General features: G+C 39.0%; 1 protein-coding gene across 1 annotated transcript in view; it reads left to right on the top strand.

The window, feature by feature from the left end:
• The window catches only part of LOC150098214 (furin-like protease 1, isoforms 1/1-X/2), a 469,518-nt gene that overhangs the window by 285,494 nt on the left and 165,564 nt on the right, over positions 1-18,460 (top strand). Inside the window, 1 exon segment of the mRNA XM_090405967.1 lies at positions 9,481-9,653. Coding sequence (XP_090262093.1) covers positions 9,481-9,653 — 173 coding nt within the window.

Below are 18,460 nucleotides of genomic sequence, written 5' to 3'. Positions count from 1 at the left end.
AAAGTGCTTTAAACTCAAAAAATTGCATATGCAAACACACCACACTCAATCACTACCAACTCTAACAAAAACTTTTGTTAAATTTTGCTAATAAATTGTTAATAATTAATCTTAAAACTTTGTTTTTTTTCCCTTCCCACATATTGCACATCACTGAACTCTTTCCCTTCTAGTGATAAATCTAAACTAAGTAAATCTAAACAAAGTCAAAATAGATCAATGATATCATTAAGAAAAAGTTGCATATAAAAAGAATATGATGCAGAAGAATTGTAGGGAGAAGTCAGACAAAAAGATATTTGGTGGTAAGTAAAAGGAAGAGTGACTGTTGATGGCCAGACTACCACTTGAGTAGTATATTTGGTTGAAATGATACCTGATGCTGTACAGGGAATTCATGAGAAAATAGAAGCAGATGAGCTAGAAATGTTATTATTATTATTATATTATCATCTGACCTCCATGGAGTCAGAGACTCATCTTGGGGGGGGGGATACAGACTATTGCACGCAATGTTCATCCAACCATGCTTTAAACTGATTCAATGTGTCTACTTTCACAACACACTCAGGTAATACATTCCACTCACGTTTCCAGCAATGGCCTCTTGTTTTGCCTCCCCCCTCCTCTCCCATTCTATGAAAAATCTGTTCCATATCAACCTGATAACAACCCCTCACTAGCTTATATGTCTTAATCAACCCCCCCCCCCTTCCTGTTGTTCACGAGTGCAACTTACATTCTCTCAATCTGTCCCCATACTCCACATTCCAAAGACCACTGTGAATATTCTCCGGAACCTTTCCAACATATATTCACCACATGAAAACCTGGCAACGAAATCTGTACACAATAATTGATATGAAGCCTGATCAAGGCTTTATACAATGGCATCATAACCTCTCTATTTCTGCATGTCAGGATCCTCCACATCATTGCCATTTACAACTTGTTCAATGTGGCCCCTGAATTTCTGGTCCTTGTCCACTATCACACCTAGATCTCTCATCTCCTCTACTTCCTTTAAAGTTTCCCCACCAAGCATATACTTTGCATCCCATCATTGCTTACCAAATCTCAAAACCTTACACTTCGCAACATTGAACTGATAGTTCCATTTACCTGCCCACCACTTAACTCCCCAATTTTGCATCATCTGCAAATAGCTACATATCACATGTTAAACCATTCCCAATATTATTAACATGCAAATTGAACAACAATGGTCCCAAAACTGACACTTGCAGTACATCACTAGTGACCTTCTTCTTTCGGGATACTGCACCACTGGATACAGCTTTCTGATACCTATCTGACAGCCAGTCACTGATCCAACCCAGAAGTCTGTTACCCAGTCTCATTTGTTTCAATTTATTTAACAGTTTGTCGTGTGGCAGTCTATCAAAAGCTTTTGCAAAATTCAGGTCCACCACTGTATATGCATCTCCCCTGTCCAACGTATTTGTCACCTTGTTATAGTATATAATTAAGTTAGTAAAGTGATCTCCCTTTAGCATACCCATGCTGATAACCACAGAGAACGAGAATACTGCTGCTATCAACCCATTTCAGTATCCTACTTCTCATCAATCTCTCCAGTACCTTCACCACAACTCCAGATATACAGATTGGCCTATAATTTGAAGCTGCACCCTTATCACCACATGCTAAAGGTGTTGTACAAAAATCTGATGTAAAAACGCAATTGAATTGAATGGGATAGAAGCATACACACATAGACATGCATTTCCTTTAATCTGGTTGTTTAAGCATTCACTCTGACACTGTCATGTGATGTGATAATTCTGTTACGGAGGAAACATGAATTATAAGCCATTTTATTTCTTGAGAGTAAGTATGGTATCAAGAGTTGGGTAGATAATGATATGAAATTTAATGATAGAAAACAATGAAACTTTATTAAGGAAATATTGTTTTTTGTAATCCAGTCACAGTTTATAATGAAGTAACAATTGAGTTTTAGTAGAGAAATTGCTTCATTATGATATGCCAGTCTGGTTGGCTGAGTGATTAGCATATCTGCTCTCCAGTCAAAAGGCTGCAGGTTTGAATCCTACTAGGCTTGGATGTTTGTGATTGTCTTTGAAAATACTAGTGGTGGCAGGCAGTAGATGGCATTAATGTAGTTGGTGGATTGAGTGGTGGAGACATAGAGATGTAGAGTAGGTGCACTGAGTCTTTGGATTCCCTGGAAGTGTCCCGTAATAATCATCATCATCATCATCAAATTCCTGCCATGTACCCTCAAGGGGTGTACAGGATATGATAGTACTCATGAAAAAATTACATCATTACTAACTTCCTATCTACAATTTTCCTCCAAATCAGTATGTTACTTGTCAAGACTCCAACATTATCAGATCTTATATTTCTATCGTCTAAGGCACTTTGTACTGTATCAATCCACCTATATCTTGGTCTTCCTCTGGGTCGTTTTGCTGCCAACCTGGCAGAGAACACTTGTTTTGCTAATCTTTTCTCTCCCATTCTATATAAGTGACCATACCACCTGAGATTAGCTCTGCTAACGCATTCCTGGATGCTGACAATGTCAAGTTCTTTCTTAATATCCTCGTTTTTAATATGATATTGCCATTGATGCCATCTGTTCACGCCTATAATCTTTCTCAGGATATCTGCAGTCTCTAGTCTTTGGTCAAGTGTTTTACTTCTGAACCAGCTCTCAGATCCATAAGTTAAAACCGGTTTGAACACTGTCTTGTATACAGCTAATTTAGTGTTCCGACTAATTTCTCTCTTATTCCATATGAATTTATTCAAATGGCTTCCCATCATACCAGCTTTGCTGATTCTGTTGTCTATTTCTATATTTAATTTACCATCTTCAGTAAAAATCGTGCCTAAGTAGCTGAAATGTTTTACTTGTTTCACAGGTTCTCCATTAACAACACAGTTGACATTTTCAATGATTCTGCCTATTTTCATTGTCTTTGTCTTTTTATTGCTGACCTTCATACCATATCTATTACAATAGCTATTCAATTTAATCAGAGAATCTTGCAGACTTGTAGCGGATTTATTTAGAAGTATAACATCATCCGCATAAAGCAAAGAGCTGACATTAACATCTCCAATTTTGATGTCATGTTTAATACCACTTTCCTTCATAATTTGATCCATGTAGATAATGAATAACAGAGGGGATAATGTACATCCTTGTCTCACACCAGATTTAACATTAAACCATCTTCCTGTACTTCCTTCAATTCTAACTGCTGACTTACAACTCAAATAAAGACTAAGTATTGCTTGATATAATGCCCCATTCACATCATATAACTGCAGCGTATTGAATAGCCTCTCTCTTGGCACCTTGTCATATGCCTTTTCCAAATAGACAAAACTTAAATACAGATCTTTGTTATATTCCCATGCTTTCTCGACTATTTGTCGTAAAGTGAAGATCTGATCCTGACAGCCTCTATTTGGCCTGAATCCAGCTTGTTCTTCACCCAGCTTTTCTTCCACAATTCTTCTCAACCGTTTCTCAAGTATATTTGCATAGATCTAGCCAGGAACACTCAGTAGGGAAATACTTCTGTAATTCTCACATTCAGTTTTATTTCCCTTTTTATATGTGGGTACTATGAGAGCTCTGCTCCAATCATCAGGAATTCATCCCTCTGTCCAGGCTCTCTGAACTATGCAGTGCAGCCACTGTAAGACTTTTATACCACCATACTTCAACATTTCTGGTCGAATATCATCTACTCCTGCTGCCTTTCCACATTTCAAACTGTTGATGGCTTTTTGTACTTCAAGTATGGATATGTATTCCTGACTGCACACCTGGTCTGTTTTTTACCACTGTGCTGTCATCGTTGCTTGTTTCATTTAGCAGTTTTTCAAAGTAATTACTGCATACTTCAAGGATATCTTTTTCTCCCGTTTTCATGTCACCTTTATATCTCTAACCCCTTTTACAGCACTCTTTCCTCCATTCCTAAGCTTCTTCAACAACCTTCAGAATATTTTGCCACCTTCTTGATATTTATTTTCTATATTCTTGCCAAAGTCCTCCCATGACTTTTGTTTAGCTAGTTTTACACAGTGTTTAGCATTTTTGCATTTGTCTCTGTATTCTCTAAGAGAACAAGCTGACTTATTTGACAGGAACTTTTGATATCCTTACTTCTTTTCCTTCACTGCCTCTTTAACTTCCTGTGTCCACCAGGGAGTTCTGATTTTTTTTTATCCTTGCAGACAACCTCACCACATGCCTCTCTGGCAGAATCAATCAATGTTTTCTTCAGAGTTTGCCACTGAATCTCCAAGGTTTGATTCCTGTTCTCAAACTCTTTCATTTTTTTTTTCAATAATCTTTCTGTATTTTAGTCTACAGTTCACATCTGAGAGCTGCTCAACTTTTATTCGCTTTAAAACTTTCTTACATGTTATTCTTTTCAATATGAAATTCAATTTTATCCTGCTCAAGACTAAATAGTGATCACTTCCAATTTCAAATCCTCTGTACACTCTGGTGTCCTGCACCAGGGAGAAAACATCACTATCAACAATAACATAGTCAGTGAGAGTTTTCTTATTCCTAGCCTCTTCTCTCCATGTGAATTTGTGCACATTTTTATGTTGGAACATGGTGTTAGTAATAACCAGTCCATGTCCTGAGCAGAAATCCAACAGATATTTGCCATTATTGTTAGCTTTGCTCTTTTCTCCAAATTTTCCCAAAATATTTTTGTATGTCTCACAATCATTTCCTACTCTACTATTTAGATCCCCAACAAGGACCAACTTTTCCTTTTTCATTGTGTCAGTTGCTTTTTCTAAAGCATCAAAAAATTCCTCCACTTCTACCTTAGTAGAACCTTCTGTGGGACCATAGGCACAAATAAGTCTCATTGTCCAGTTCCCCATTCTCATATTTGCCCACATCACTCTACTTGAGACTGCCTGCCATTCAAGAAGATTAGCTTCGTAGTTTGTGTTGAATACTATGGCAACTCCTTCTTTTCCTTGATTGTTATTTTCTGAATATAACATTTTGTATTTATTGCTCAGAAAGATCTCTCTAGTTTTGGTCTTTTTTGTTTCAGTCACCCCTATTATGTCGATCTGGTACTTATCTAATTCTTCAGCTAGCTCCATTTCTTTGCCATTCAGGCTTCTTACATTGATAGTACCGATCTTTAACTCTGGTGATGCTGAGTTGGGATTTGTTTTTAGATTTGTTCCAGTAGCTGACTTTTCGCTGTTCCCTCTGGTTCTCTGGCGAAAACAATGGGGGCCTTGTTTAACCAGGCGACGCCCCAGCCGGCATGAAATTTTGTCATGTTGTACCATCATTTTTTATTTTGGTTTAACCAATAAGAATACAATTTGGTGGGCTAAATCCCAAATTGCCAGCCCATCCTCGTTCATTCAGTATCCAAGTAGATACCCAACAGGGTGCACCACGAGAAGGTGAGGATTGGATATTAGGTCAGAAGCCCTGGTCGGTTCTCCACATTCCTTTAAAGGGTATGTGGAGGTCTTATCTCAGTTATACAGCTTTGACATTTACAAGACTTCATAATAACCTCCAGCAGAATAGCACCTAGACTGAAGGCATGCAAACTACAGAGTTTGGTGAATAGCAAAGGGGAAGGATATAACTGAAACATTTAAGCTGCTGTTGAAAGGTTATTATGGAATTGACACTGGGGAAATATTTTATATAGAAGAATGAGGGGAAGAAACAGGGTCACGGGATCATCCCTGGAAGTTGCAAAAGGAATTTGTGAATAAGAGGGTTGGAACTAAATTATTTTTGCATGGAAACTGATAGTAATGCATGATAAAAGTACCCGAGAGGGCGGTAAAAGTGCAACCAATGGACGAGTTTAAGGAGTGATGCAATAGACTTTGTGGCGTCTAATGTTGACCTCTCGTGATGATTCTTATGACTTCATGGAGGTCAGGAAAATAATAATAATAATAATAAATGGTTGGGATTAATAATAAATTAGTGGCATGGATATCTAAATATCTAAATGCTGTCAATATTTGGTTTGGTTTATTTGAATTTACATGCAGCAACTCAGGCTATGAGGCCAGTGTTATTAAGTCTGTTAATTATGTGTATTCTAATAGCTGATTTGCCTACTTTGTGGGATGAAAAACCTGGGTTTCCAGGAGGGAAAAAACACTACCACCTCTGTATACTATCAAGGAGTAGTATGTTATTATTATTATTATTATTATTATTATAATTATTATTATTATTATTACATGACACCTCCAAGGAGTCTAACAACTCATCGAGGGAGGGTACCTACTCTACAACTCTCTGTCTCCAGCACTCAATCCACCAACTACAACGAACCGCAACTACCATTATAATCTACACCAATGTTTTGTACCGCCTACTACCACCACTAGGATTTTCACAGACAATCTGATCGCAGACTAACCCTGGGTTAGTCCCGAGAGGGTGGAAAGAGAGGAAAATAGTTCCACTGCATAAAGGAGGTTCCAAGACTGCTGTTGTAAATTACCGACCGATTAGCATATCAGGAATCATTGTCAAGGTCTTAGAGAAATTAGTCAAGAAAAGAATACAGGATTGGATAGATGAAAATGGGATATTGTATGGAGGACAACATGGTTTTGTGAAGGGTAGATCATGCCTCAGTAACTTGCTCACGTTTTATAACACAGTGACGGCTGAACTGGATACGGGTAATGGGTTTACAGTGATACTACTGGACCTTTCCAAGGCCTTTGATAGGATACCACATGGAACCCTAATCAGAAAACTGGAGCAGATGGGTATAGATATAGGGTTGGTGAGATGGATAGGAGGGTGGTTGAAGGAGAGATATCAAAGAGTGGTTTATTCAGGAGTGGAGTCTAAAAGACGTCTTGTGACTAGTGGAGTGCCACAGGGCTCTGTTCTTGGACCACTGCTTTTCAATTTGTTCATCAATGATATTGGAAAGGATCTGAGAGGAAGTGTTCACTTGTTTGCTGATGATGCAAAGTTGGGTAGAGCAATTGTGAGTGCACAGGATGTCAAAATTTTACAGGATGATTTGGATAGTTTGGAGGACTGGGCTAGGAAAAATGGATGTCAATTTAATGTGGCAAAGTGTAAGGTTATGCACTTTGGGGTGAAAAGAATAGCAGCAGTATATCGCATTGGTTGAACCATACTCCGGGAGATTGATGAGGCCAGGGATTTGGGAGTGTTGGTGGATAGGGAGTTGAAGTTTAGGGGGCACATTGCAAAAGTAACTAAAACAGCTCACCAAATCACTTGGCTTCTGAAAAATACTTTAACATGCAGAGACGAACAAGTTGTTGTTCCTCTGTATCGAGCCTTGATAAGACCCCATCTGGACTTCTGTGCCCAGTTATGGGTGAGGGTTTCTTCGTGATGGGGAGGAAGTGGAGAGGGTCCAGAGACGAGTGACCAAGATGATAGCATGTCTGTGGAATGAACCTTATGAGAATAGGTTGAAGATTTGTGGGTTGCAGAAATTGGACGATAGGCGAAGGAGGGGGTGATATGATTGAGACATTCAAATTACTGAAGGGTTTTTATAAGATTGATCCAGAAGATATTTTTGAAAATATGATTGGTGGTGGGAGGACTAGGGGCCATGCATGGAAGCTGGGCAAGAGCGTGGTTGACAAGGGTGTTAGAGCTAGGTTCTTTACTTGGAGAGTGGTAAATGAGTGGAATAAGCTTCCAGAGTCTGTTGTGGGTGCTACGACCGTGAATGAGTTCATGGCAAGGTATGATAGATACTGTATGAATGTTGAATAGTTGTTCTTGACATGATGTTAGGGCCTCCCTCGATGAGTGTGTCGACTCCTTGGAGTTTCCCGGAACAATAATAATAATAATAATAATCACAAACATCCATGCCCACAGCGGGATTCAAACACCCACAGCCTTTTGGCTGGAGAACGGTTACACTAACTATTCGGAACAGTGAAAGAATTTAAAGATGGTGGTTCAGTGGGATTCTGTATCTGACTGCTGCTGTTTAATTGAACAGTGATATGTCATGTTTGAAAGGGGGATATAGAGTTGTTGACTAATAATGCAGAGTTATAGGGGAAAATAAGGCATGACTAGTTAAACTTCAGTTGGATATGAATAAACTATTGTGTGTAGATGAAAATAGATTATGGTTTAATGTTATAAGTGTGCGAACTTGTATTTGAAATCAGAAGATCTATAATATCAATCCATGCACTTAGTAACATTGCAAGCTACATTATATTGGTAGGATGAATATTTGAGAAGGGGAGAAGAGAAAACTGCATCTCAAGAGACTGAGGAAGCAAATTCTTTGCCTCCTCTCTCTCTCTCTCTCTCCCCCCCCCCCCCTTATTTAACTGCATTTTGACAACTGTAGTCAAAATTTTAATTATTCTTGTATCAGAATATTGACTAAAGATCAATTTATATATTATAGAACTATGTTTGCAGGTTGTGCAAAACAATTTAAAAAAAAAAAGGAGGGTATATTACAGAAAAAAAGTTGGAGAAGTCTTATAGAATAGGTATTGTTTTCAGTAAATGGTAATGGGAAAAAATATGAAATCATTTTTGAAGTTCAGGTTCAGTAATAGTGTGGTTGACACTTTTTTTTTTTTTTTTTTTGTGGTGACTGGAATATGTAGCTGGATGAATTTGAGAAGTAAAATAAGCAGCATATGAACAGGAGTGAAACTTCTTTAAGACACCATGATAATCAATGAATATATTGGCCAATTGGCCAGCAGGTCCAATAACAATTATACATCCTATCTCTCTCTCTCTCTCTCTCCCTCTCTCTATCTATCTATCTATCTCTGTAATAATAATAATAATTAAAAAATGTTTGATATGATTAAACATTTAGATGTAATGCCTCATTTGATTAAACAGATATACATAATGCAGGTTTCATTATTGGAGGTCTGAAGTGGCTATAAAAAAGTACCATGTTTGGTCTCTAGAGTGGTATTTCCAGACAATATAAAAATTAATTGTAGAAAAAAAACTAAAACAAAAAACCATTGAACCTGGACTAGTCTGTTTTGTGCATACTGTGTTTCTATGGAACGATTCAGTTGACTATTAACACTACTCGCCATGTCATCTTGATAGAACTATGGCAACATAGTTTGTGCAAATGGGAAAGCACAAAGTCCCGATATGCATCTTGTAAAGTACCTCTGGAAAGCCTCTGCTACTAATGGCTTACAAAAAAAGTTAAGCAAGTTTGAGCGCAGTTTGTAGTTGGAAGGGGTTAGGTCATTCGATGCTGTTGGCATACTCTCCCTCGATGAGTCTTTGGACTCACTGGAGGTGTCAAATAATAATAATAATAATAAAATAAAATTCATTTCCAAATGAGGTAACATTCAGAAATAATATTCTTTTAATATTTAAAACACATATCAGTTTTGAAATAGTTATCAGTAAAATATTTTATTATTAAGGTGTCAGAATGTTAGATGGTGATGTAACAGATGCAGTAGAGGCACAATCTCTTAGTCTCAATCCTCAGCATATCGATATCTATAGTGCTTCTTGGGGACCTGATGATGATGGAAAGACAGTGGATGGCCCTGGGGTACTTGCCACACGTGCCTTTATAGAAGGAATAGAAAAGGTAAATACCAATAAATATATTTTATGATCTTGTTTTGATATTTATAAGTAAATTCATTATTCAAATTCATTGTTAGCTTAGGAATATAACTTGTGAAGGTGGAATAGGTATATTTGGATAATGAAAATGTGTTTTTGCACACACATACACATTGCCATAGCACATGGCGGTGAATTTGAGCTGTGCAGAAGAAAGTGATTTTTAATCGATGAATAGTCCATTTTTTTCTACGTTTTTGAGTGCTAAATTGTTTCTCTGAAGACGAGTGTACTTCAGTGGTTGTTTTTTGGAAGTTAGTTGCTGTTGCGATATAATATATTTTGGTTACCGTCAGAATCGAATGCATAACAGTGGAAGACAAAACGAAGCTAAGTTTTCATTACTGTATTTAGTTATATTTCATTTTATTTAATTATATTTAGTGTACTTAAATGTTTTATTTTGCTTGTAATTGTTTGTACTTTTTTTTTTCTTATTTATTGAATGGAATTTATTAATTGAATAATTATTAAAGATTATGCTACTCGGCAGTAAGGAATGATGGCGGATTCAGCTGCAGTCGCAAGTGGCGTATCGGTAAGTCCTCTGCCATTTAAGAACTCCATTATAAGCAATATCATAAAGGACTTTGTGGCATGCAGTACTTGCGGCAGTATATATCTCGGGAATTGGATATGTGGCTTGTGAAAGAGAGTGGAGAGCGTATGTGCGCAAAATGCAGGCAGTTGGAGGAAATAAGTGCATTAGAAATATCGATATCCGACCTTGTTGCTCCAGGAATGGGGAATGAATGTAGGAAGACAAGTAGTGTGATAGGAGAGAATGAAAAAAAGATATATATGAATGAGAAAATAATAGTTGATAGTGTGGAAGGTGTGAGTGACTGTGAAAGTTTAGGAGATGGTTTTGTTTGGGAGAATGAATTTAGATTAAGAGTGACTGACTTGCAGAGGGAGATAGATGAGCTGAAAGAGGAGGTGGAATGTCTTGTGAATGAGAGCTGAAGTATGAAAGATAAGATTAGGAGAATGGAAGAGATAAATGCAAGGCGAATCAGAGTAGGAGAGAGAGAGAGAGAATTTAGGGAGTATGAGTGAGAGATATGGTGGTGCTAGAAGAGGAGAGAATGGAAACAGTAGAAAAGAGGGAATGAGAGAGAGGTATGGGAATGCTAGCAGACGAGAGGATGGAAACAGTACGAGAGATGAAATGAGAGAGAGATATGGAAGTGCTAGACGAGGAGAGAATGGAAACGGTAGGAGAGATGGAATGAGAGAGAGAGAGAGAGAGAGGTATGGGAATGCTAGAAGACGAGAGGATGGAAACAGTAGGAGAGATGGAATGAGAGAGGGATATGGAAGTGCTATAAGAGGAGAAAATGGAAACAGTAGGAGAGAGGGAATGAGAGAGATGAATGGGAGTGCTAGAAGAGGACAGAATGGAAACAGTAGTAGGAGAGAGAGAGAGGTATGGGAATGCTAGAAGAGATAAAAGCAGCAGAGGAGAGGGAATGAGAGAGCCCTATGGGAATGAAAGAAGAGGAGAGAATGGAAACAATAGGAGAGAGGGAATGGTAAGAGCTATAATGTATGGCGACTCAATGATCCATGGTGTTCAAGATAGGATGCGTGAGGAGTGTTTTCCAGGAGGAACAATACAAAGGGTGGCTATGGCAATTAAGAGAGGTGAAAGGGTGGATGAGATGATTATGATGGTAGGAACAAATGACTTGAGTGGTAATGTAAGTCGTGCAGCAAGAGATATGAGATTTTTGCTTGAGGCTGTATGGAAGAAGACAGAGAGAGGAAAAATACTGTGCGTGTTGCCTAGGTATGATAATAATGAGCTGAGCAGAAGAGCAGTAATATTGAATGACATAATAGCTATAATGTGTGACAAGAGAGGACTGCTATATATGGATGCTTGGAGTGCGTTTGAGGAAAGAGAGGAATTGTATGCGAGAGACCGTTTAAATTTGAATGAGGAAGGACGTAGGCATCTGGAGAGATTGCTGTTCTGAACGAGTCAGTGTGTCCCAGGGAGGATGATAGCAGGGAGTGGCCTCCTGTGGAAATGGATACTTGGGAGAAGGGAGACGACATTCAGGTAACTGAGCCCAGCGGAGTCTAGAGGGGATAATGCTGGGTATAGAAACAATGGCATTTATATGCTTTATACTAATGCCAGGAGTATATGGAAGAAGGGAGTGGAATTGTTGATGCAGATAGCATCAGCCTGGCCAAAAATTATCGGGATCACTGAGACGTGGTTGACAGAAGAGGATATAATAACAGGAATAGATGTCACTGGGTACAGCATTTTTTGGCAGGATAGCAGGGGAAAGCGTGGTGGTGGGGTACTGCTTATGAGAAGTGACGACCTATGTCCTCTAAGAGTGGAGGTTTTGGAAGGCAGTGAGACAAATGATTTTGAGAGCATATGGTGTGAGGTAGAGGTGAGTAAGACAGGATATTTAGTGGGGTGTTGTTACAGACCCAGGAGCACAGAGGATGGGGACCAGGAGATGTTGAAAGTAAAGTTTGGCAAGTGCAAGAAGAATGATTGTTATGGGAGATTTTAACTACAGTAGTAGAAATTGGAGAGACGAAGATGCATGCAGCAATAGTGGAATGGAATTTCTAGAATTCTTGAGGGACAAATATCTTAGGCAACATGTAACAGAGGGAACAAGAGGTTCAAGAGTTTTAGATTTGGTTATAGCATCAGAAGAGTTGATAATAACTGAGATGACATCTCTCCCACCAGTTGGAGAGAGTGACCATATGGTTTTGACTTGGAAAATGAATAGACATGCAGGAGTATCAAAGAAGCGGGAACTTATGTGGAATTATAAAGCAAGTGATTATAATAGTCTTAGACATCAACTTTTGGAAGTTTCATGGAGAGAGGAATTGGAAGACCGGGATATCATTAATGTGTGGGAAATTGTGAAAGAATATTTGTTAGCAGAAATGGTAAGTTGTATGCCACGAGTGAAGAAGAGGACACAATTTGGAGTAAAGTGGATGACAAACAATATTAAAGAGGAATTGCATGCAAAAAAGAGGCTATGGAAGAGATTTAAGGAGACAGGTGAAGAGAAGATGCATGAAGAATATAAGACACAGGCCAGAAGAGTGACTAGTGTGGTAAGCAAAGCGAAACTGGAATATGAGAGGAGATTGGCCCTAAGATCCAAAGAGAATCCTAGGGATTTGTTGTTTTAAGGATACTTGCGACATAAGACTGAATGATATAATCACGTAATCACAAGAAAGATATTTATTTAACCAAATATTTCGGTCTGGAAATAGCAGACCATCGTCGGTGGTATTACAAGAACAGTTTAAAAAAATATATACAAGCTAGAATACTAACAATAGATCGTTGAAATTAGAACATGCCGCGTGATGTTATATCACTAAGTATGAAACGAAATATTTTGAAGTAGAAACATGATTGAATTTGCTATAAAAAAAAAAAAAAAAAAAAAAAAAAAAAAAAAAAAAAAAAATTAATGAGTAATCTTGATTAGGCTTTCCCAGATTTTTGATATAGATATGCAGTCATTACGATTCAGGTTGGGATGATGGAGCAAGGCCTCCACGCTTTCCTTGAACAAACGTTCGAACCTATAACGGGATCTATGTAAGAGGCGCGTTTTGGACCAAAGGATGCTGTGGTCAGTTTCAATCCCGTGTTGAGCCAAACCAGACTTTTCAGGTTTATTGTGAAGAATGGATGATTGATGTTCTTGGATTCTTTTTTCAAGAGAACGTCCAGTCTGTCCAAAGTAAGAGAGATCACAGTTGCAAGGAATTTGATAAACTCCAGGAAGAGATGAAGTTGAGCGTTTGTCTTTAGGAGAAGGAAAATGAGAAGACAATTTGTTAATAGGAGAATACGTAGCTGTTAAATCATATATAGGTTCGAACGTTTGTTCAAGGAAAGCGTGGAGGCCTTGCTCCATCATCCCAACCTGAATCGTAATGACTGCATATCTATATCAAAAATCTGGGAAAGCCTAATCAAGATTACTCATTAATTTTTTTTTTTTTTTTTTTTTTTTTTTTTTTTTTTTTATAGCAAATTCAATCATGTTTCTACTTCAAAATATTTCGTTTCATACTTAGTGATATAACATCACGCGGCATGTTCTAATTTCAACGATCTATTGTTAGTATTCTAGCTTGTATATATATATTTTTAAACTGTTCTTGTAATACCACCGACGATGGTCTGCTATTTCCAGACCGAAATATTTGGTTAAATAAATATCTTTCTTGTGATTACGTGATTATATCATTCAGAATCCTAGGGAATTTTTTAGCTATGTGGCCAGTAAGAGGAGAAATGACTGTGGAAGAATGATATTGTCGGATAAAAATGGGAATAGAGTGACTGATGCAGAGGACATAGTGAAATTGTTCAGTGAACACTTTATTGGAGTATTTCATCCTAGAGGAGTCAGTTTTAATGCTAGAGAGATAGGGCAGGTTCGAGGTTTAGAGGTACAGGAGGAGAATGTGTTTCAGATACTGAGTACTCTGGATGTCAGTAAAGCTTTGGGACTGAATGGTATTTCACCACGAGTTTTGAGAGAATGTGCTAGGGAACTGACTGCATCTTTAACCTGGTTTTTCAATGAAAGTCTGGCTACTGGAAAGGTGCCCAGGGAATGGAAGGAAGTAAGATAACGAAAGAAATTTCCATTGCATAAGGGTGGTAACAGACTGGAAGTGTCTAATTATAGGCCAGTTTGTGTGTCATCAGTAGTTGTTAAGATCTTGGAGAAAGTAGTGAGGGACCGTATACAGCATTGGGCAGATGAAGGTAATGTTATCTGTGAGAGTCAACATGCATTTGTGAAAGGGCGCTTGTTTTAGCAATATGCTAGCCTTTTATAATAAAGTTACAAGAACATTAGTTGAGGGGAAAGGTATATACTGCAATTTTCTTAGACTTAGCGAAGGTTTTTGACAGGGTACCACATGATAAGCTGATATTTAAGTTGCAGCACATGGATCTGGATGTCAGATTGGTCAACTGGATTCAGGATTGGCTGTCTGATAGGTATCAGAGAGTTATTCATGTTGAAGCAGTTTCAAGGAGGCAGAGGGTTACAAGTGGGGTCCCACAGGGCTCAGTACCAGGACCTATATTGTTTAACCTTTATATTAATGACATTGCCAGCGGATTGCAAGGGGATATTCGGTTGTTTGCAGTTGATGCGAAACTGGGAAGGATTATTAGTAATAGTGGAGATGTGGTAGCCCTTTAAGAGGATTCGAATTAGCTAGATAGATCGGCAAATGAATGGGGATGTAAGTTTAATGCAGCAAAATGTAAGGTCTTGAGGTTTGGGAAACATCAATGTGATACTGCCTAATCTATGGGAAGAGTTATACTGGAGGAAGTAGTGGAGACAAGAGATCTGGGGTTGATGATTGATAGAAACCTGAAATTTAGGAGACATATTGCAAAGGTGGTGAAGGTAACACAGAGGATTGCTGCAATTATGAGAAGGACACTGACCTGCAGAGATAAAAGGATTATCATTCCATTGTATAAGTCTCTGACCAGACTACACTTAGACTATTGTTCTCAGATTTGGTCCCCAGGATTTGAAGGGGATAAATTAACTGTGGAAAGGGTACAAAGACAGATGACAAAGATGGTTTCAGGACTTTATAATTTTGGTTATGAGGATCGGCTGAGGTAATGTGGACTGCAGAGTTTGGCGGATAGAAGAAGGAAAGGTGATATGATTGAGACTTTTAAACTGTTGAGAGGTGGTTACAGGGTTGACACTGGGGAGTTCTTTCCCTTGGTTGAACAGCGGGAAGGAGTGATGACAAGAGGCTACACCCTGGAAGTTAAGAAAAGAAACTGTGAGCAAGAGGGTAAGGAGTGGTTTCTTTGCATGGAGGGTGGTTGAACCGTGGAATGCATTGCCTGATGGAGTGGTGAAAGCAAGAGCAGTCAATGAGTTTAAGGAGTGGTATGAATATCCCCTTGCAATCCGCTGGCAATGTCATTAATATAAAGATTAAACAATATAGGTCCTGGTACTGAGCCCTGTGGGACCCCACTTGTAACCCTCTGCCTCCTTGAAACTGCTTCAACATGAATAACTCTCTGATACCTATCAGACAGCCAATCCTGAATCCAGTTGACCAATCTGACATCCAGACCCATGTGCTACAACTTAAATATCAGCTTATCATGTGGTACCCTGTCAAATGCCTTCGCTAAGTCCAAGAAAATTGCAGTATATGCCTTTCCCCTCATCTAATGTTCTTGTAACTTTATTATAAAAGGCTAGCATATTGCTAAAACAAGAGCACCCTTTCACAAATCCATGTTGACTCTCACAGATAACATTACCCTCATCTGCCCAATGCTGTATACGGTCCCTCACTACTTTCTCCAAGATCTTAACAACTACTGATGACACACAGACTGGTCTATAATTAGACACTTCCAGTCTGTTACCACCCTTATGCAATGGCACTATCTTACCATTCTTCCCTGGGCACCTTTGCCGAAGCCAGACTTTCATTGAAAATCCAGGTTAAAGGCACTGTAAGTTCCCTAGCACATTCTCTCAAAACTCGTGGTGAAATACCATCCAGTCCCAAAGCTTTATTGACATCCAGAGTTCTCAGTATCTGAAACACACTCTCCTCCTGTACCTCTAAACCTTGAACTAGCCCTATCCCTCTAGCATTAAAACTGACATCTCTAGGATGAAATACTTCAATAAAGTGTTCATTGAACAATTCCACTATGTCCTCTGCATCAGTCACTCTATTCCCATTTTTATCCCACAATATCATTCTTCCACAGTCATTTCTCCTCCTACTTGCCACATACCTAAAAAATTCCCTAGGATTTTCTTTGGATCTTAGGAACAATCTCCTCTCATATTCCAGTTTCGCTTTGCTTACCACACTAGTCACTCTTCTGGCCTGTGTCTTATATTCTTCACGCATCCTCTCTTCACCTGTCTCCTTATATCTCTTCCATAGCCTCTTTTTCACATGCAGTTCCTGTTTAATATTGTTTGTCATCCACTTTACTCCAAATTGTGTCCTCTTCTTCACTCGTGGTATACAACTTACCATTGCTGCTAACAAATATTCTTTTACAATTTCCCACGCACTAACGATATCCCGGCCTTCCAATTCCTCCCTCCATGAAACTTCCCGAAGTTGACATCTAAGACTATTATAATCACCTGCATTATAATTCCACATAAGTTCCCGTCTCTTTGATACTCCTGCATGTCTATTCATTTTTCAAGTCAAAACCATATGGTCACTCTCTCCAACTGGTGGGAGAGATGTCATCTCAGTTATTATCAACTCTTCTGATGCTATAACCAAATCTAAAACTCTTGAACCTCTTGTTCCCTCTGTTACATGTTGCCTAAGATATTTGTCCCTCAAGAATTCTAGAAATTCCATTCCACTATTGCTGCATGCATCTTCGTCTCTCCAATTTCTACTACTGTAGTTAAAATCTCCCATAACAATCATTCTTCTTGCACTTGCCAAACTTAGCTGTCTAAACATCTCCTGGTCCCCATCCTCTTTGCTCCTGGGTCTGTAGCAACACCCCACTAAATATCCTGTCTTGCCTACCTCTACCTCACACCATATGCTCTCAAAATCATTTGTCTCACTTCCTTCCAAAGCCTCCACTCTTAGAGGCCACAGGTCATCACTTCTCATAAGCAGTACCCCACCACCACGCTTTCCCCTCCTATCCTGACGAAAAATGCTGTACCCTGCGACATCTATTCCTGTTATTATATCCCCTTCTGTCAACCACGTCTCAGTGATCCTAATAATTTTTGGCCAGGCTGATGCTATCTGGGCCACCAATTCCTCTCCCTTATTCCAGATACTCCTGGCATTAGTATAAAGCATATAAATGCCATTGTTTCTGTACCCAGCCTTATCCCATCTAGACTCCACTGGGCTCAGTGTTACCTGACATCGTCTCCCTTCTCCCATGTATCCATTCCCACAAAAGGCCACCCCTGCCATCATCCTCCCTGGGACATACTGACTCGTCCAGAACAGCAATCTCTCCAGATGCCTATGTCCTTCCTCATTCAAATGTAAACGGTGTCTCGCATACAATTCTTCTCTTTCCTCAAACACACTCCAAGCATCCACACATACCAGTCCTCTCTTTTCACACATTCTTGCTATTATGCCATTCAATATCACCGCTCTTCTGCTCAACTCATCATTATCATACCAAGGCAACACGCACACTATATTTCCTCTCTCTGTCTTCTTCCATACAGTCTCAAGCAAAAACCTCATATCTCTCGCTACCCTACTTACATTACCACTCAAGTCTTTTGTACCTACCATCACAATCATCTCATCCACGCTTTCACCCCTCTTAATTGCCATAGCCACCCTTTCTATTGTTCCTCCTGGCAAACACTCCTCACGCATCCTATCTTGAAACCACGGATTATTGAGTCACCATACATTATACCTCTTACCATATCCTCTCTCCTATTGTTTCCATTCTCTCCTCTTCTTTCATTCCCGTAGGTCTCTCTCATTCCCTCTCCTCTACTGCTATTCTCTCTTCTAGCATTCCCATACCTCTCTCTTCTAGCATTCCCATACCTCTCTCTCCTACTGTTTCCATCCTCTCGTCTTCTGGCATTCCCATACCTCTCTCTCTCTCTCATTCCATCTCTCCTACCGTTTCCATTCTCTCCTCTTCTAGCACTTCCATATCTCTCTCTCATTCCATCTCTCGTACTGTTTCCATCC

This window comes from Typopeltis vanoorti, chromosome 16 (assembly GCF_054136105.1).
Source record: "Typopeltis vanoorti isolate ZY-2024b chromosome 16, IOZ_Tvanoo_1.0, whole genome shotgun sequence".
In the NCBI taxonomy this organism is placed as follows: Eukaryota; Metazoa; Arthropoda; class Arachnida; order Uropygi; family Thelyphonidae; genus Typopeltis; species Typopeltis vanoorti.
The sequence above is the reverse complement of the archived record's forward strand: the minus strand, read 5'-3'. Positions and strand labels throughout refer to the sequence as shown.